The sequence below is a fragment of the Sarcophilus harrisii genome, chromosome 4 (genome assembly GCF_902635505.1).
Source record: "Sarcophilus harrisii chromosome 4, mSarHar1.11, whole genome shotgun sequence".
NCBI classification, from domain to species: Eukaryota; Metazoa; Chordata; class Mammalia; order Dasyuromorphia; family Dasyuridae; genus Sarcophilus; species Sarcophilus harrisii.
In genome coordinates this window covers 18,342,497-18,364,113 of record NC_045429.1, presented here as the reverse complement: position 1 = coordinate 18,364,113, position 21,617 = coordinate 18,342,497, and the positions used below count along the sequence as shown (strand labels likewise).

The window sequence follows — 21,617 nt, the reverse complement described above, 5'->3', positions numbered from 1 at the left end:
CATAAGAATGATTTACACTGGAGTTCAAAGCCCTTGCCTTCTGAAAGCATATAGGACTCAAAATGAAACGAGATTAAAATGAATCTATTTAAATACTTACAGAAAGTGTTTGGCTATATAAAGATTGAGCACATTACATTTAGACTTTGAGATACAAATTTCATACAAATAAAGATGTCACCAAGATTTCCTAAAATATGAAGAGATATTATGTTTGCAATAATCCCAAAACTAATAAATTATAATAAAATGGTTTTCTGTATTATTCTAATATTCTTTTTTTTTCCCTATCTGAAATCCCACATTCCGAATGCTTCCAGTTTGAAAGAAGGAATTGTGCATTTCTGCCCTGGGTTACTATACAAGTTTCCTTATTTATTTCGCAACTCCCCACATTTCATGTTAAAACAACTCTCACAGGGAAAAGCCAAATAATATCTCTCTTTCAAGGACGAATTATAGTCTACATTTCAAATTTAAAGTCTGAACAGTGTCACTATGGAGCATAATTTTAAAACTGTCATACTATCAAACATCAACAGGTTGATACAGCATCTGTTCCCCAATTCTGCACCCAAGTTGTTATGGTAACCAGAATGCATATGCTATGTATGTCTCCTAAATTTAACAGATTATTCCAAGTAAATAAAATTAACATGATCATTGGTTAATTATCTTCAAATAATATTCTCAGTACAAACCTATATTTACCTTTTTAAATAGCTAATGGATCACTGCATTATGTTTAATACTAGATGGTTAGACTTCTTTCATGGAAGTATTTGGCCAAAAAATAACAAACTCAAACTCTCCATTAATTTATATGTAACTGTTTTTTAGATTTACTAAAAAAAAAAAAAAAAAAAAAAAAAATTAACATATTCTCATAATAATATATAAACAATATGTGCCCAAAATAAATAAGCATTGGGACTTCTGGGTATCCAGGACCAAACTGTTTTGAAGAGTAAATCATCCTGGCACAGGGTTGGAGAGGAAGAACTGGGCTAAAGAACAAGTTCTGTATTCAATATGTCCCATTTGGGGTGAAAGCAAGCTCTCCAAGCACTCAGGGATATAGTATCAGCACCTGGGAAACAGCCCTATGGCACCTCACAACGTCAGCCCCAGATACATCTGCATCATCTTCACAGGGTTGGACCAAAATATGGACAAATCACCCATGAAAAATCTCTAAAGAGAGAAGCAGAGGGGCTGCTGAAGAGAATGGGGGAAGAAGGCTCGTAGGGAACAAGAGAAGGATCAGAATGTGAGAAGAAAAGCCTGCAGAGTCAGCAAAGTTGGGCAGCAGGGAAGGCAAAGGCAAAAGAAGGTGTCATTGGCTCCAAAGTCAAACGGATCTGTTACTTGTTCCTTCTTCACCAATAAAATTCCCACTCATTCTAAAGTGCAGCCTAAGATCCACCTCCTCCAGGATTCGCTTAGAGCTTTCACTTTGTATCAGCTCCCTAAACAATTTTATTTTATGCTTATCTAATGGCTCATCAGGTAAGTTGGGGATCTGTGCTCTGTCACTACATAAGCTTCTATCCGATGGTGACTTGAGAGCAAGAACCATGTCTTCTTTTGGGGGAAGGATTTTTTTTGGAGAGGGAGGGGAAGCATCATTTCTTACATGATGCTTAGCAGATGCGAAGGTTCACTGCTCAGTATTTTTTATTCTTGAGCCCTGTGTTCAGTCCAAGGAAGAATGCTTAAGTATTCTTAAGCATTCATATTTAAGCTCCATAACGGCACACCAAAAAATTAAGATTTTCAACGCCATAGACTTTTATAAATCGTCAGATGAGGCTCCTTTCTTATTATAAAAATTAGTCTTATGTTTACAGGGAATTCCAATCTTTGAGTTATAAGTACGTACTGTAATTAACAACATACTCTTATACTAAATATCAGTTTCACTTCAACCACAAAATTGTTCCCAATGTGATAATAGAATTTTATCACATTCAAAATGAATTCAATCACTTGGGGAAAAAATAGAAAAAGATTACATCAAGCTTCAAAATTATGTTTCTATACTATGTTAGTTTGTTTTGAAATGAATTTGTCTCCAATTCTTTTTTTTTTGTTATCAATCTCCAACATATACAGTTTATGCAATCATTTTTCTTTGTACTCTCTAATCAAATCATTCTTATTTTAAAGGATTCTTCTCTTTGAAAGTGGCAATGAAGCACATTTTCAAAGTCCCCAGTGATGATCTGTAAATATATTTTGGTGAAATTTTACCACTCATAACTTAAGAAAAGCTTTCGGTACAAGTTGGCATTTGTCAACCAATTCAAAGGAAAATTTTCGAAGATTTGAGTTGAATGATTGAAAATTGAAAAGGGGGAGCATTCTAGCAAAACAGAAAGTTCCTGCAGCTTTAAAGACTCCATTAATATTGAACCAGTATAGCAGAGAACTGGAAACAAACTACATGTCCATCAACTGGGGAACAATTAAAGCAATTGTGGTGATGTAATAGATGCAGAGGGATAAGATGGGCTGTGGCTGGGCTAGAAAAGAAGAGGGGGAGGGAAAGGGAGAGGATAGGATGGAACAGTGTTATGCTAGATGAAACAATAAGCATGGTGAATATAGAGAACCATGTGAGGATCCCATGGAACTCATACAAGGTAACATAAGCAGAGCCAAAAAAACAAGAGAAATGGGAGAAAACAACCACCACCAAACAATCAAAACTGAAGGTTGCAAAATTTTGAAGAATAAACAATTCCAAAGGAGAGATAGAAGCCTTGCTCTGCTCTTTTGGACACAGTGGGTTCATAGGTATGGAACACAGAAAATAATGGCAGATTATTTTGATATGTTGATGATTTTTACTTATTTTTCTCCTTTACTTTTAAATTATTTTTTAATTTTTGTCTTTAAAAAAAATTCTTTGTTATAAGAAATAATTTCCTAGGAGGAAATAAAGGAAACAGGAAACACACAGAGGGAAATCTAGCTGATGCAAAAACAAAAGACATCAATTAAAATCCACTAGAATTGTTTAAAAAAAAAAAAAACTGCTTTCATAAAGAATGAATTCCAGGTGAGGGTGAAAGTAATCAGCCAGAAAAAAAAAAAGCATAATGTTTTTACTAATAATTCTGTAAAACACCAAGCTCCAGTGGAATCCTTCCTAAACTTCCTAAACAAGAGTGTCACAGTATCTCTATCCATCACCTGCCTGCTAACAGAAGTTAACAAAATGAAAAACAAAAACCTCGTCACACAACCGGGCTCCTTTTGAGACCTGGCAATCAAGACTGGTCATCCAGGGTCATCCTTCCCCGGTTCCTGATAACATCTAGGAAACATCCGCAAGCAGCCTGACCGCTGTACACAATACATAACTACTAGAGTCAAAAACAGAAATAAATGCATGTGCTGACATCTCAAACCTCTGGGTTCGTTCCCTCTGGTTTGGGAGTAGAGTTCAGGCTGGATGACACTCCACCCCTCCTGGCCCATCCTTTCCAGACCTCAACATTTGTCTCATTCTCTGAGACAAAACAATTGTGGACAAAGTCAACCGCACGGCTCTTTCTTCTTCCAATGGAGAAGGCAGTTGAGGAACAATTTTAGATCAGGATTGTTTGAACCAATTCAATTCCATTCAAAAAACATGAGTAAATGAAAGACACTAAATAGGTACAACACCCGGGCACCTGACCAGGCCTTGGGATACAAAGACAAAAGGGGAAAAGTTCCTGCCCACAAGAAGCTTATTTTCTGTGGAAAAACAAGTACCCAGATACAGAAATATAAAATCTATACAAATGAATAAAAGTTAATGGGAGCCAAGGGGAGAAACCAAGCCCTGGGATAGCAAGGAAGACCTCTAATGGGAGCTGAGCCTTGCAGGGGCCAGAGGTCCAAAAGGCCAAGGGGAGCAAAGGGCCCCTTCTAGGCAGGGGAATGGTCTGTATCAGCGCATGGAATGAGATGGAACGGAGGGGAGCATCAAGCAGCTCATTTTGACCAGAATGAAGCCCAGGGGGTGGAGGTGAAGTCTAATCAACCTGGAGAGACAGCCTGACGACTGAGGGAGAAGATGTGAAGATGAAGCAGTAATGGGGAGCCACAGAATGATTCTAAGCAGCAAAGTGATAGGGTGTGCTTAACAGTTCTAGGCAGATGGACTAGAGAAGGAAGAGTCTGGATAAAAGGGGGACTCCAGGGCCTGGCAATGAATCCCCTTTCCACCTAGGAACCAACTTCACTATGGAGCGATGTGGGCCACTGGTGCCTCCTGAAGACACCTTCTCGCAGCCACAGATCCGTGAGAGATGTGCCAGCGGAGAGGATCCGCCCTGATGACAACTGAAGGATCTACTAGTCTAAATAAACACTCCAGAGAAAGCCAGGCCCATCACTAGCATTCCCCAGTCAGAAATCCCCCAAGCCAATGATTCGGTAAATTCAGTTCAGACCCAGTATGATCAACACCTCGTTTACCTGACAATCCAGCTCCATAAACCCTCCAAGAAAAATGGACTTGACTGCATGCTGAGTTTCCTTGCAGAATCTGCTGGGGATTCCACTTTTCCCCACATTTTCTACCTTTTTGCTCCTCGTGCATCTTCTCCTGCCCTACTGCAGCCCTGCCGCAGCCCTGCCTTTGGGAAAGCGACTCTATAAAATCCCTTAAAAATAAGTTTCTCTTCCGCCATCATTAAACTTACATATTCAACCTTTTCATGGCAATGCTCAATGGCAGCTTCAAGTACAGTGGAAAGCTGGGCCTGGAGGCAGGAAGACCAGAGTTCAAAAACAACACTGACTAGTTGTGTGTCCCAGGACAAGTCTGCCTCAGTTTCCTCCAATGGGCTGTGGTGGGGATCCAATGAGATAAGAACGGCCAAGCACTCGGCACAGGGCCTGGCCCACGGTAGGTTTACATCCAGTTATTATGATTAGCTTGGATAGCTCCTGACAACCTGCCAAATCCAGACTGTGACGTGACCACTGATAACAGAGCTATCTGGTCCCTGGCAGATGCTGACGAGTACCATTTGTGGTGGGCAGACCCGACCTCAGCCTGCAGCCCTCAGGAAGCAAGGGTCAGCTTGAGCTCATGACTCTGGCACAGAAAACAAGGCACTCTGCTCTCCCCTTTCTTCTGGGTGTTGAGTGGGACCCTATGTCTTCTCCTGGGAGAGTTAAAGGTGTCCATTCTAAAGACTTTTAGTACCATCACTCTCCTGCCTCTTGTGTAAAGGCTCCTCAATAACCCAACCTCAGGCTGTCTGCCTGCCCACCTCCTTTTCTGGTCCTAGATGTCCCTGAGAATGTCCTTTGCACCGTTTCTTGAGAATCGCCTCTCCTTGGTAACCACGATGGTCACTTGCCGTTTGGAGTCTCCCGACACTGAGGTAATCTGTGATTTCCATAATATACAACACCAGGAGAAGCAGGAGAGCATCCAGAGGTTGGGGGAGGGCCCTTGTGTCGTGGATTAATTGGTACAAGGAAGTCCTGGCGAGGACGGAGCGCTTGGTGCCCTCGGGGTCTTCAGGAGCGGCCTGTGGCTGCTGAGAGGCCTTGTGGCCAGAGCTGTGACCCCAGACCCCCAGGGTTGCAGCAGTTCCCCGGGCTGGCCTGTCTGCTCTTCTCTGGAGCCTAAACCTTTTCTCTGTGATGTTTGTCCGGACTGAAGGCCTAACTATGGCCTTTCTACTCTATGTCTCATCACAATCTGGGCTAACAAGGAGTAATCTTCTCCCCTTGATTTTCCCTCCACACGTCCAAGGCTCAGCTTCCTGCACAGTCACGGATCTTACTGGAGGCAGGTCCTGAGGGGCTCAAGGACTCGGGGCAATCAGCACAACATCATCCATAAAGCAGAAGAGCATCTAGACATGGGATGAAAGCCACCAACGGCATCTGTCTTAGGGAGAAAATGGACATACAGAAACATGTCCCTGGGGTCCATTTCTGCCTCCCAAGTTTTAAGAATTTCCAGACAAGGAAGCCCCCTCCTCCAGGAATTCGGGGCACACACCAGCAGCTCCATAAAAGGGCAGCAATCCCTGGCACCAACGCCTCCCAAGCTAAAGACTGGGCCTCTGACTTCTGATGGTCTCAAGTGTCCGCTGCTGGGGAGCTCACGGCCGCCTGCTGTTACTGTGCCTTCCCCCCAACCCGGAATTCAGAGTACTTTCTCTCAGGCAGATATCCAGCTCTGAGCTAGGGAGCGGGAGAAAGGAGAGAGAAACATAAGTCAAGGGCCCTGCCCTCAAACTTAGGGAAGTAAGATCCATTTGTCTATGTGACCAAGTGATAAGCTAGGGACAAAGGGAGACAGGGAGGGAAGGAGAGAGGAATGGGGGAGGAGGGGTAGAGAGACGAGGAGACAGACAGAGACAGAGGGGAGAGAAAAGACAGACAGGAGAGAGAGAAAAAAGAGAAAGGGGAGAGAAAAAGAAGGAGGGAGGGAGGGAAGAAGGGAGAGAAAGAGAGAGACAAAGAGAGGGAGAGGGAGAGAGGGAGAGGACTGGGGGATGAGGAGGAAAGGGAGGGAGGAAAGTGCCAAATTAAGGGTACACACAGTGAAATCTATAGGTGTTCTGAGGGAGCGATCACTTGGAGCTAAAATATTAGGGGAGGCTTTCATGAAGATTATGGGACTTTTGACTATGCCTGGAAGGACGAGGCTTAAGAGACAAAATTGGGCCTAAATGATGGGGTTTCTTACATGCACTGTAGAAAGGCACTGGGGTTTTTTAAAGAATCAATAGTCAGATGTGGTGGATGTGCTGGTTAGTGGTGATCAACTATATTTTTCCCTCTTTTTTCCTTCTTCTAAAGGATGGCAATCTGGGTAGGGAGTAAAATATCTGGAAATAAAAGTAACATAAAATCTAAAGAGAACAATATTTTTTTAAAAGAAAAGAAGCAATGTGAGTTAAATGCTTTAGGGAAACTATTCTGCCAGGAGTATCCAGGATGGCTTCTAAGAGCCAAAGCGAGGAGACCAGCAAAAGCCTGTGAGCCTTGTGTGATGGAGTACTTACTGTAGAAGCCTTACCTGGGCTACGGGCTGTAGAAATGGAAATAAACAGTTTGAAAATATTATAAAGGAAGAGACAAGATTTGCTGCTTGTGAGCTCTGGGGAGGAAAGGTCAAAATCAGAAGGGGAGGCTGGGGTCACCTCAGCTATCCTCGGCCTGCCCGTGACCACATCCCGAGGGGATTGCCAACATGCCGAAGGCCCCCCACACCTCTGGTCTCACCTCCAATGGCCCCAGACTCAGAAGCAGCAGCGCTACTTCTGCACACACACACATACACAATCACTCACACACACGTAATGTCCAGGCTGGCTTTCTGGAGGTCCTCCGGACGGACCTTGGTCTCAGCAGGATAGTCACCATGAGGAGGGTGAGGATTAAACTCTTTATTCTTGAATCTTGAGTCTGAGATCGAGCTAGAGCCCACTCATTCTCACACTCTTCTTCACGCAGTCTCTCCTCCACAGTCTGACTCTGACTGATTCACTCTTGATCTTAGTGCAAGAGGCAGAAGCAGGAGAGGCACCACAAGGCTGGACAAAGAGAGAACGTCTCATTGCCAATCCTTCTCAGCCCTTATATACCTTAGTACAATGACATCATTACAGTGTGCTGAGTATGTGTGAACTAGAGAACCATCACCTCATCAATCCCACTGAGTTAACATCTGGTTTCAAGTATGTTTCTCCAGAGTTCCTGGCCTCTATTCACACACATAAACCCTCACACACACACACACTCACACTCACAACCCCTCTTTGAAGACAGAGACGATCCCCCGACAGAGGAGCCCCAAGGGGACGAGCAGAGCCCACTCAGAAGTTGCTGCACTGAAACAGTGCCCCCAAATCAAGGCCACCCCAAGGTCAGCTGTCTAAGAAGTCCCGAGGGATGGGAGAGAAGAGGGAGGGGAACAGAGGAGATGAGGGACTGAGCAGACTGAGCAGAGGATGTTTGTTCTGAGGGACGTTCTGGGGCTGTGAAGTCAGGGCAGAGAAGGTGCTGAGTCTTGCTCGGAGGCCGGCAAACCAGCCCTGCACAGAGCCTGAGTCCTGGCTCTCCAGAGTGTCCTCTGCTGGCAGCTCGGTGGCATAGGGAACATGCTCCGCTGCCCGGTAGATGATGAGGCAGGCCCAGATGTATAAAGAGGTGAGAGTCAGGAAAGGTGGAAGCTGGCCCAGCTCCCTCAGAGGAGGGAGGAAAGTGTAGAGAAGTGAGGGGAAAGAAGGGAGGGGAGGGGAAGGAAACCCTCAAAAATAAAATCTGGAAACACAGGGAGAAATGAGATAATAGCAACAGAGAAAAGAAATATGCTCAACTCTTCGCTTTGTGTCTGCTTTCTCTGTCAAGAAAAACAATCTTTGGACTGGGAAGGAGTTAGCAAAAATGGGTAATGAAGCATTACCACAACAAACAAATCGGGAGCTAATAAGAGCGGATACCTGCCCATGATAAGTTCAAGACATGGGGTCCAGCTGGCCCAGATCCCCAGCTGAAGAAAGCTGGCAGATATGACAGTGGAGTGGAAGAAGAAGGGCTGTGCTCCCATTCTCCACCCTCATCCCCATCCCAACAAAGGGATATGGCATCTGAAAGTCCCAGCTCAAGTCTGATTCCTGGGGAAATTCAACAGCTCCTGGCAGTGAGTGTGGCTTCTTCATGGCAAGCCTTAGGAAGCAACACCATCAATCCAAGAAACAAGAAAAGAGCAAAGACATTTCTTTTATTGCAAATGTTCCTGATAAAGGTCTCGTCTCTCAAATACACAGAGAACTGAGTCACCTTTATAAGAAAAGGAGCCGTTCTCCAATAATGGAGAGTCAAATTCAACTCTCAGACCAAGAAATTGAAGCTCTCTGTAGTCTATGAAAAAATGCTCTGAATCACCACAGATGAGAGAAATGCACATTCAAGCAACTCTGAGAAACCATCTCACACTTATCACATCACCTGATGACAGAAAAGGAAAATGACAAAATCTGAAGGGTGTATGGGAATATGGGGCCACTGATGCATTGTTGATGGAGTTGTAAACTGATCCAGCAATTCTGGAGAGCAATATGGTTCTATGGGTGGGTACCCAAGAAAAAATCGATTTTTTTTCTTTTGAAAAAAATATTTACAGCAGCTCTTCTTTTTGTGGTGGCAAAAAGTTAGAAATTGAGGAGATGCCCATCAATTAGGAAATAGCTGAACAAGTTGTAGCATATGAATGTGATGGAATACTATGGTGCTATAAGAAATAACAAGCATGGGGCAGCTAGGTGGCTCAATGGATAGAACACCAGCTCAGAAGTCAGGAGGACCTGGGTTCTAATCTAATCTCAGATATGTAACACATCCTAGCTGTGTGGCCCTGAGCAAGTCACTTAACCCCAATTGCCTCAGAGGAAAAAAAGGAAAAAAAAAAAAAAAACAGGCTGATTTCTGGAAAACCTGGAAAGATTTACATGAACTGATAGAAACTGAAGTGAGCAGAATCAGGAGATCACTGTGAACAGTGACAGCAATATTGTATGCTGAAGAACTGGAAAAAAATTAGCTATTCTCAGCAATAGAATGATGCAAGATAATCTAAAAGACTCATGAAGAAAAATGCTATCTATCTCCAGAGAAAGAACTGAGTCTGAATGCAGATAAAAGCATACTATTTTTCACTTTATTATTATTATATTATTATATTATATATTATTCACTTATTATTTATTTGTACATGGAGTTTTTTGTGGAGGGGAAGAGAAAGGTGCCTATTTTTTTTCACCACATGACCAGTATAGAAACATATACTGATAACTGCATTATGTATAACCTATATAAAACTAATTGCCATCAGGAAGGAAGAGAATTTGGAACTCAGATTTAAAAGAAAAAAGTAATGTTAAAAATTGTTTTCATACGTAATTGGAAAAAATTACTACTCAAAAAAATGTTAGAAAATACATTTACCAACTATGGATGGGAGATAAGTTCATGACCAAAGAACAGAGATGATCTTAAAAAAGAAAATGAAAAATTCTGATTACATAAAATTGAAAAGTTTTTGTACAAATAAAATCAGTACAATTAAAATTAGAAGATTTTAAGTTAACTGAGGGAAAAATCTTTCCAACAAATTTCTCCAATTAAGTCCAATAACAAAGTTATATAAGGAAATTATTCAAATATAAAAAGATGTCAGTTATTGCCCAATAGCTAAATGGTCAAAATATACAAATAGGCATTTCTCAAAGAAAGAAATCCAAGAGATCAACTGTCATATAAAAATAATACAAATCATAAATAATTAAAAGAAAGAAAATCAAAACAATTCTGTTGAAACAAGACAAGCACAGTGGTGCAGTGCTGGTGCAGTCGTGAATTGGTCTAGACATTCTTAAAAAGAATTTGGAACTACGTTCAAAAAGTTATTACTGCAAACCCTTTGACTCAATGACACTACTACCAGGCCCATTTCCTAAAGATATCCTCATACAGACAAAAATAATTATAATTGTTCTTTATGTAACATCAAAGAACTGAAAACTAAGGGGACACCCATCAATTGATGAATGGCTGAACAAACTAGGGGATATGAATGCAATAGAAATGATTATGCTATAAAAAAAATAAATGACAAAAGGAACAATTTCAGAGAACCCTACAAAGATTTCTATGAACTGATGCAAAGTCAAATGAGCAAAACCAAGAGAACAACTTAACATAACAATACTATAGAGACATAGTAATAATAATTGCTAACATTTATCTGGGCTTTAAGGTTGACCATGAATGTTACATACATGATCTTAATAACTCTAATCAATTAAATGATTAAGCATTATTCCCAAAAACCAGTGATGAAGCATACTTCCCACCTATACACTTTAGGATACAGCAAAGGAGTAGATTTGTTTTGCTTAACTAAGTATATTTATCACAAGGGAAAAAAAAACTAGATTATAAAATAACTTCAATTCCTTTTTTTAAACTAAGTATAGTATATAACTATACTAGTAGAGAACTGATATACAGTTGATCTAAATTTTGTTAGTTAATCGGGGAGCTATAAGATAGGTCAATGGTATCAAACTCACACAGAAATATATCTGTAGGTCACATATTGCCTTTTATTGTTGTTCCGTAGTTTCAGTCATGTTCAAGTCTTCATGAGCTCATGTGGGGTTTTCTTGGCAAAGATACAAGACTGCTTCGCCATTTACTTCTCCAGCTCACTTTACAAATGAGGAAACCGAGGCAAACAGGATGAAATGCCTTGCCCATAGTCCCCCATCTAGAAAATCTCAAAAGTCAGATGAGCTCAGAAGATGAATCTTCCTGACTCTAGCTTTAACACTCTATAAATTAACATTACCTATATTATATTGTGCTTTTATTTATCCTATTAAACATTTCCAAATTAAATTCAGATTCCATAGTTGTTTCTCTGGATGTGGATAAGTTTCCATTATGAGTCTTTTGGAATTGTCTCTGATCTGAGAAGAGCCAAGTCTATAAAGCTGATCATCCACACAACACTGCTGTTACTGTGTACAGTGTTTTCCTGGTTCTGCTTGCTTCATTCACCATCAGTTCTTGTAAGTCCAAGTTTTTCTGAAATCCACCTGCGCATCATTTCTAATAGAACAATAGTATTCCCTTACATTCATATGACAGTTTGTTCAGCCATTCTCCAATTGATGGGCATCCACTCAATTTCCAATTCTCTGTCACCACAAAAAAAGCTACTATAAATATTCTTGTACATGTGGATTCATTTCTCTTTTTTATGATCTCTTTGAGAAACACCCTCAGGAGTACTATCACTGTATCAAAGGGTATGGTATGGTATTAGGCTTTTGGTCATATTTCAAATTGCTTTCCAGAATTGTTGGATCAGTTCACGACTCACAATGATGCACTGGTGTTCCAATGTCCCACATCTTCTCCAACATTTGTCATTTTCCTTTTCTGTCATATTAGCCAATCTGATAGGTATGAGATGGTGCCTCAGAGTTGTTTCAATTTACATTTCTCTAGTCAATAGTGATATGGAGCATTTTTTCATATGACTGAAGAGAACTCTAATTTCTTCATCTGAAAACTTCTTATTCATATCTTTTGACCATTTATCAATTGGTCAATGATTTGTATTCTTATAAACTTGACTCTATACATTCAGGCAACAATTCTTAGTGCTATCTATACATGGAATAATGTGACCAAGTTAAAAATACAGGCCTATTTTGGTTATACCTGACCAGGCAAGCACTAGGGAATCAAGTTCCCCAGTGTTTTAGCAGAATAAATGAAGACTGTTCTTGCATGTGCAGATCTGCAGATTTCCATGAAATAAAATCTCTGCTGATTGGAAAGTTCCACCACCCTAGAGTTTTGAAAGGTGTCATATAATTTGCCTATTACATAGAGCACAAACTGAAGGCTGAACAAATAAATTTCCATTCAGTGGATCCATCATTTTTTTGTATTCTTAGTGATTATTTCAGAAGGTATATTCAACAGGAACAAAGCTAATTTGTGGTTACAGCATCATAGATCTCACCCTGAGAAAATGAGAAGCTGAGAATTTTTTTTTATTTTACCACTTACTATCCTTAATATGACCTTAGAGATTCAACTTTTGAATCATAAGAAACATCATAAAAGAGAGTCGGCGACGAAGTAGATTTTTCCTCATCCCAGGACATGCCAGATAACAGAATTTATTGTAAACAACATGAGAAGAGAAATTTCTGGCCTAAAAGCTTCTGTGCTCACCTGAGGTATAAGTCGGTTCAAGTGCTCAGCTCGGTTCTCATGAGAGGGATGTGTTGACAGCCATTCTGGTAACTTAGGGTCCCCCAAAATCTTATCTGCAAACTCCAGCTGTTGCCAAAACACTGCGCTTGCTCTGACATCCACACAAGCCTGCAAGTTAAATGTAGAAGACCAGGAAATTAAGTTAACTCTCTAATGATACATCAGGGAAAAAAATACACGAAATACAGTATTACAGGACAAAATGTCTATACATAAGGTAGGGGAAGGGAAAAAAAAAACTACATTATTTATAGTAGTATCAATGCATACAGATCATCAGAATATAAGCTCTGCTGACATACACAGTGTATAGGGGAAAATGATGGCCTAGGAGGCAGAAAAGCTAAGTTCCAATATTATCTCTGCTATTGACTACCTAGGTGGCCTTGCATTTACAGTTAACTCCCTTCTCCTGTGCAAAAGGACCTTGGAGATGTCTCTAGGGTCCCATCTAACTTTAGACGACCATGAAATGTGAAGTGCATGGCTCTAAAAGTCATATTTTTAAATATTTTTAAATGACTAGAATATCAGCATAACCTTATCCATATAAAAATGTCTTAAGTATAAAAAAGTCTGTGATAAAGAAGTTACAACATTTTGTATCTGGGACTTTTTCCTTTATTCTAAGACATCTCAGTTCAAAATGATCACAGCACTGGCCAGAAATACAAATCCTGCAACAGTGACAAAGCTGAAGAAAAGTCGCCCCACTGAAAGCTGCAACTGCTCCTGACTATGCACTACCAAAGTATCGTGTACAAAAACATTCAAAACCTAAAGGAGGAAAGGATTTAGAACTAAGCGCAGCACAACATCCTACTTTCGATTTAAATGACAAGATCTCCAATGTCTGTCTGTGACCCAAGTAAAGAAAATACCAACTAATTTCCTTCAACTACAATTAAGCTACTGCTGGGAACAAAGCCTATTTTATACACAGCTAAAATGCAAAAAATAACCAGATTTGTTCCTTCAAATCCAGCTCACCCACTTTTCCACTTCCCAAGAAAGTCACAAAAACACCATTGGTACAAAAGTGTAAAATGCTGCTTCCAAAAGTTTTCATGAAACCAAAAGATGGTATATAAATAAGTGACTAGATCATAATCTCCTATTTCAAAATCTTGTTGATCTAGGACAGCACAATACTATGTTTTTAAAAATGCCTGGAAAAAAACCAGGATAATCAGTAATCCCGGGCAGTTCATGAGCCTCCTGAGTGGACCAAGTTTGTCTGGTATATCCCAAAAGGACGTCACTATATTATCCATGTCTTGCTCAGCACACAAAGAGTTAATCAAAGAATAACTAAATTATGTCACTGTTTCAATCTCTAACAAACACAGCTGAAGACAATCTTTAAAGTAATACTTGGTATGCAAAGTACATCAGAGGAACAAATTAATCATCCCAACACACTAAGATTCCAAAAGGAACTGAGACATCTGTTTGAAAATTAAGATGGAGGTATCCTTGTATCTCTATACTTTGCAAAACTAATTACAAAGACACACTAAAGGAAGGTGAAATTTTGAAAATGAATATGTCACTTATATTTATTCTCTCCATTTATAAAAAATAAAAATGGCCTGGATTAGGTACGAAAATAGTCATTTTTAAAATGAAGTGACTGCTTGCCACCAGTTCAATTCACTTTTCTAAATAGGAATTGGAGGATGTGAGGCACAAGTGAGAAAGTCTCCACCAACAAGTGTGGAAATCATAAGAGGGGAGGAAGAATGAGAACCAATTTCCCTCTTTAAGCTGGGGGCCAAAATGATCCCACTATGACCTCTATATGAGGAGGCCTTTTCCTTTTCGGGGCACTCACCCTGGCCAACAAGCACAGCCCCAAACCAGTGGGCCACCTGGTCTTGTCACAAATGATGATGACGTGGATGGGATAAGCAGGATGCAATTTAAATCAACCTGGATTATACCCGGGGCCTAGAATACTCTGCAGTTTGTCTGATAAATTCAGAATTCAGTGGGCTAGCATCATCAGGCTTGAAGCCAGTTATCTAAGAGCAGCAGCGCACAATACCTGAGGAGAGTGAGTGAGAGCTCCGGAAGTCACACGTATGGCTACTTCAGACAAGCACAGGCTACAGCCAGAGAAATCTAAAAAGGGCAGCTGCCCCTGCTTCCCTAGGATGGCTTCTGCCCATCTTCCACCCCAGGTGGCCCCCAGAAGCCACGCAGCAGATACCTGCCCCCTGTCACAGGCTCTGGTAACCTTTCTGTGGTTTTACCTTTACCAGCTCCAGGGAAAGCACAAAGCCTGCCCTTCACTTCAGCCTCCAAACCTCAAAAAGGCCTGAGGTGCATCCTACGCCACCCCCGTTCTTTCACCAAGGAGGACGCTGATGGCCACAGAGTCTCACACACGGTGGCAGAAGCTCATTAGGCAGCTGAAGTGAGGAAAGGCCTGAGCCGGGAAGCTCTCTCGGGTCTGTTCCCCGCAGGTGTCGCCCCAAGCTAATGCACCCGAGGAGGGGAAATTCCATCCAAGGGGGAATATTCCAATGCAGGCAGGAAATCGGAAAAGAAAAAGTGCTGGGATATTGGTACATCTGAGTTTTATTCCTGTTCAGAGGCAGCCATTTTCTCCCCCCATCGGAATCCTCATTATCTGTTTTATATCATTTTTGCAATTTCTAGTTTACCTGATCAGCCCTTCTGCAGGACACATATCCTGCAGGACAAGTGTCCACTCTGGGCGGGGTCATATGTTTCTGGCTAGTCAGATGATAGCTTTTGGGGGGCAACTACAGCATTAATAATGAGAGTTACTTCAAAGTCCGACTCTTTTTGTACAGCAAAATAACTGGACATGTATAAATATATTGCATTTAACTTATACTTTAACATATTTAACATGTATTGGTCAACCTGCCATCTGGGGGAGGGGATAGGGGGGAAGGAGGGAAAAATTGGAACACAAGGTTTTGTAATTGTCAATGCTGAAAAATTACCCATGCATATAACTTGTAAATAAAAAGCTATATTAAAAAAAATGAGAGCTACTGACAAATAATCATATCTATTTGCAAATCACAATCAACGTTTGCTGACGCTGCTCTTACAACTTAAAAGTTTAGATCTATCATATCTAATTCTAGAATAAAAATTCTATTTGCACCCAGTCTGGAAGGGACGCAAAGAACCCACACTAGGGGTTTTGTAATTCATGCCATGTTAGTTTTAAAGCCCGCTTTGCTAGTTAACCATCTATCTCATTCACTATCACGGCAGCACCTAATCGAGCCAATAAACATCTCTTAAGTGCCCACAAAGTGCCAGGTACTGTGCTAAGCACTAGGGAGAGAATCCCTAATTGATACAAGCGAGATTTCAAGAGGACACAAAGAACCTTAGATTTAATGTGCGATTGATCTAGATCATCCACCTCAAAGCCACGAACGGCAGCTAAAATCAAAGACGTTCATGGGACCATCTCATTTCTCTGGCTCCCTGAACAGTCCCCAGCGGATGTTACCAATCACCGGGAGCTGTAGAACATGACTCTGTCACCAGGGAATCTACAACTATTAATCAATAAAATGCCCTCCCTGGGTTTCCTGCCACACACAGACTGATTCCCCAAGCTGGCTCCGGTCTGTGACAAGCAAGCTGGGACCAGGAGCGAGTCAGGGCCTGAGAGCCTCGGTTTTCCCTCTCTAGAATGGGGACACAGGTGGCAAGGCCTGGACCGTCTCCAGGGCTGCGGTGGATTCCTGAACCTGTCCTCCACTTCCCTCCTCTCCTCACTAGATGGTGCTATCTTCACAGTTTTACAGCCCTGAAGGAGCAGAACCAGCGCCAGGTTTTCTACCTCAGACGGGAGGGAAGACTCTGAAGGCCATTATAGGACTCCAGCTGGTGCTCACGGCCCAGACGCTGTGGGAAGCCCACGAGCCCCAGCCTGACCCTCACTTCCTCAGCACTGGGCCGGCTCCCAGATTTCCTCCACGCTAAGTGGGTGGCCCTGAACTAGCTCCTTCACTCTCTGAGAGCCTGGGAGCCTGCCCCAAACTGGCTGGAGGACGGCAGGTAGCAAGTGGTGACACTGGGCTCCCCGAGGCTGTGTCTGCCAGCCCGGACAAGCACGGAGGAAGCAAGGCTGAGCTGGGGCCGCGGCCTTGTTCAGCAGAGAGAGCAGCCCTGGCAGTGGGGTCCAGGGGCTCTCCAGGAGCAGACTTTTCATGCCAGGACAGGGACACTCCACTCACTGACAGCATCTGCTCAGAGGAGGTGGGAGCCATGATGGAGGCCGAAGGTCCCGGGTTAGGGATGAGCACAGGAACCTGTGCTCAGAGCCCCTGATCCCCTGCACCCCTCGGGCAGCTCCCAGCCCTGCCTCCAACAAGCAGACCCGACTGCTGACCCCGTCCAACACCAAGCGGGCCGAGCATCTCCTGCCTCTGCCGCCAGTGGGGGAAAAGCTTCTCTGCCAGGGCTCCCTTTGGCTTGCCTTGTGACCACAGGGAGCAGAACTGCACGCCAATGTGAGGCAGGGTGGGGCAGAACATCAGGGGCACATAAGGGACTTTTCAATCTGGACATTACAGAAGATCACTTTCCAAGTTATTTAAAGACAATGCTTCAAGGGAATCTGCATTTATTGTTTAAAATGTACATCATTTACATTCTCATTCTTTTTGTTGTTGTTTCTTTGCATTTTTTCTTACTCATTTTCTTTCCTTTTTGATCTGGTCTTTTATGTACAGCAAGATAACTGTATAACTCTGTTTACATATATTGGATTTAATATATATTTTAACATGTATGACATATAGGATTGCTTGCCATCTAGGGGAGGGGGTCGGGGGGAAGAAGGGGAAAATTTGGAACACAAGGCTAGGCAATGGTCAGTGTTGAAAAATTATCCCTGCATGTGTTTTGAAAATAAAAAACTTTAATAAAAAAATAAAATAAAATTTGTGTTATATGCATAAGAGTTGGTGTTCACTCCTAAAAATCAATCATCAAAAAAAAAAAGGTGTTCCTCAGGGAAAAGAGGAATTATCGTTCCAGACAAGCACCTGCTTTCCCTCAATAAATACACAAGGGCCTCTACTGGACAACATTAATCCCAAACCACAAGGCTTGTCAGCCATGGCCCAGTCAGAACAGACCCTGGGCACGACTCCTTCTCAAGGCCACAGGCACATACGGACAATCCTTGGGGCAGCACCATTTGGGCTGTAACTAATAACCCTGTAGCCACATTTGAAGATATTCCTTACAAACTACAAAAGATAAGGGGAACATGGATTCTCCACTAGTTCCATAACCCAGATTCTTTTTTTGGGGGGGGGAGGGGGCGGGGGGGAGAAATGGGGAGAATAAGAGAAGTAAAACTTGTTTCACTTGCTGGGTCATTCTAAACTTCATATTGATTGGATGGAGTAACTTGAGAGTTCATCCTGCCTTGGATTATTTGTGCAAGACGTGAACAACCTTGGAGAGGGATTGTTATCCTCAGGAACGAGTAACAGATCATCTACAAAATAAAATCTAAATGTGGAGAGGCAAGAGGCTGCATGAAACAGTGGAGAGAGCATGGGGCAGAGAGTCCTCAGATGGGGTCTTGAGTTTACTGGAGAGGTGACTCAGTCTGCTTGAGACATTGCTTCCTCCCCTGGGAGGGGATGGGAATGCTGGTAAATGCCCACCTACTTTCCAGGGTCATTATGCTATAAAATGTGAGTCTGCATAAGTTAACATTTATGCTAATGTAACCCATGACCCTTATTTTAAGAGAAATTAAATAGAAGAATGATACAATTCCATACTTGTCTGGCTCTTGATGGCTCATCAGTTCTTTTTTTCTTGTTTCTTTTTTATTCTCCTTCTCTCATTCATTCTCTCCTCCTCTCCTCTTCTTCCTCCTCCTCCTTCTCTTCTTCCTCTTCCTCTCTCTCTCTCTCTCTCTCTCTCTCGCTCTCTCTCTCTCTCTTTCTGTCTCTCTCTCTCTCTCTTTCTGTCTGTCTGTCTCTCTCTCTCTCTCTCATTCAGCTGATGGCTGCTGCTGTTATTCTTTGTCCTCCATTCTCAAAGACGGCCATGACATCAGTAAGGTTAGATTTTAGCGAGGGAGGGCTGGACAAAGTCACCAGCCTCACTTTCTCCTCCAGAGCCATCAGGGGCCAGTGTCCAGATAGAGGTCATATGACTAAAGCTGGTGTCATAGTGCCTGAAGAGCTGAAAATCAGCTCCACTGAAAATCAATGCCGACCTGAGTTCAAATCCAGCCTCAGACATTCACTACCTGTGTGATCTTGACCAAGTCACTTCATATCTTTTCTGCCTCAGTTTCCTTATCTGTAAAATGAGGATAGTGAAAGCACCAACCTCCCAGGGTTGTTGGAAGGATCTAATGAGATTATTGTAAAAATATTTACTTAACACAGTGTCTAACATATAGTAGGTGCTATTTAAGTGAGGAGGGGAAGGAGGGAAAAGGAGGAGGAGGAAGAAAAGGAAGAGGAAGAGGAGAATGAAGAAGAGGAAGAGAAGAAAGAAGAAAAGGAGGAGAGGATGAAGAGAAGGAGGAGAAGGAATCTCATCAGCTCCTATAGGTTCAATGATCATTTCTATGCAAACAACTCCCAGATGTACAGAAAATAATCAATAGATATTTATTGGATTCATTTCCTGTCTGTCTCTTGACTCTGGTCGTCCATCACCAACTCCCTACTGGACATTTCAAACCAGATATCGCAAAGACACCTCCCCTCCCCCAGACCCAAACTAAAATTCATTATCTCTTCCCCAGAACCCACAGCACTTCTGAATTTTCCTCTACTGCTGAGGATGCCCTACTGTCTCCTCACTCGGCTTTGCAGGTTCTCCCTCTCCAGCTGGCTGCCGAGTCTTCCCCATCTGTCCCCAGCTCTGCCCTTACCCAGCCACCTCTCCTCAAGGCAGAAACCAGTTCCTGCGGGACATTGCCACCTCGGGCCTCTGCCCTCTCAACAGAAGGGCCAAAGCAAAATCCCCACAACACCAGCCAGGCCATGGCAGTGTCCTGCTTATGAAACACCAATGAAACTTCCTACTGCCTTGAAGGTCCCCTTCCAACCTCCTTCTGTCCCCTCCCACCAGACCAGCCTTCCTGCTGAGGCTGCAGCATGTTCTTTCTCATCCCCAGTTCCCCCCTCCCTGCAATCACCTTCCTCTTGCTCATCTCGATTTCTTCCAGTCCACGAGAACATCCTGAATCCCACCCCCAGGGCCAACATGTCCTCAGAGAGGCTCAGAATACACTTTCATGTGTGTTCCTTGTCCCCCCTGGGCAAAGGCAAAGACACGACTGCCTTCATATCCACCAATTTCAAGGCCAGTGCCTGGCACTCAGTAGGAACTAAATAAATGCTCCCTGATGTGGGTCTCACTCAGTGCAGACTTGGGTAAATGACTTAGGCACAATCACAGACCGAATAAGTATTTGGGGCAGGATCTGGACACAATTCAGCCTGCTCCTAAGTCTAAGATTTCACTGATTCCACCCCACTGCCTCTGGAGACACTGCAAATATCATTACCTTCAGTGCCCAGAAGGGACAGTGGAGGGCACAAGTTCATGAAGCACCCTCCTTGCCCACGGTGCCCCAGGCAGAGAACTCAAACTGATCTTTGACAATGCAAACTCAGAACGCAGAGTCCTAAGCATAAACAATGAACTAACTTTAAATTGACAATTTTTAACTCTGGTAAAACTCACTTTTGGACACATCACCTCCCTCTGGAATGAACATGGAGGTCAGAGCCAGACTGTAGAGGCCCAAGGAGACAGGGCTGAGGAGGCTGTATTTCTCTGGCAGGCAATGAGGGACACTTTAAGGGCTCTGAGCACGGGCAGGACTATAGAGGGAGGGACATCATGACTGTAAGAGAAGGTTCTGGCCACTAGAAAGAGTCATTGGGCAATATCATGTCGGATGGACCAGGCAGGGGAGGAGAGAGGTGGGACCCCAGCAGCAGAGGCCTGGCCAGAGAGCACAAGGTCTGAACTCAGATGTGCCAATGGTGTGTGACGACGGAGTGTCACACACTGATGACTGAAGTGTGATGACAGAGGGGAGACATGATGAAGAGAGAAGGGATGGGACCAGAGCACAAAGTGCAAGGCAGCCCTGAGTAATGGACCCTGCTGGCCCTAAAATCAGAGAAGCCACTTCTGATTCTGGGACCCTGAGCAAGTGTGTGCCTCAGTTTCCTCAGCTGTGAAATAATGAAAACAGCGCTGCAGTACCCCCCTCCAAAGCTATTATAAGCAAATAAGATAAAGATGCTGAAAAAGATACCAGACATTTCGAAAACCTTCAGGCACCTGAACAGTGGCGGTACAGATGACCCTGAGCATAGCCAGGGACAGTGAAAAGCTAAAGATCACGCAGAAATTAGGGCTTCCAGGAGGCGGAAAGAACAGAAGAAAATCCTATTTAAAGGCAAACCACTGACTATTAAAAAATGTTATTTTCACAACAAATGTCTACATACAGAAAAACCCAGTATGCACAAAATCTCTTCCCCTAGCAGAAGTCTAATACTCCTGCTCCTAGGACGACATCCCTATTTATTTTATGCAGGACTCATTCCAGCCCCAGGTACAGATGGGAACTTAATAGATGTTCCTGGGAAATAATGCTATAAAACTACCTTTAAGTACCATAAGCTTTATGACCTACAAGCCTTTCCAAATAAGAAAATCTTTCCTCTTGAAGCGTGACTATCAGACTGCACTCCTGCTCGGCTGTGACCCTCCCTCTCATTATCTGGGGG

General features: G+C 42.8%; 1 protein-coding gene across 6 annotated transcripts in view; it reads right to left on the bottom strand.

The window, feature by feature from the left end:
- The window catches only part of OMA1 (OMA1 zinc metallopeptidase), a 66,966-nt gene that overhangs the window by 4,757 nt on the left and 40,592 nt on the right, over window positions 1–21,617 (bottom strand). For all 6 annotated transcript variants that reach the window (XM_031969025.1, XM_031969029.1, XM_012547577.3 and 3 more), the window contains one exon: window positions 12,784–12,933. In XM_031969025.1, coding sequence (XP_031824885.1) covers window positions 12,784–12,933 — 150 coding nt within the window. The remainder of the gene's footprint in view (window positions 1–12,783; window positions 12,934–21,617) is intronic.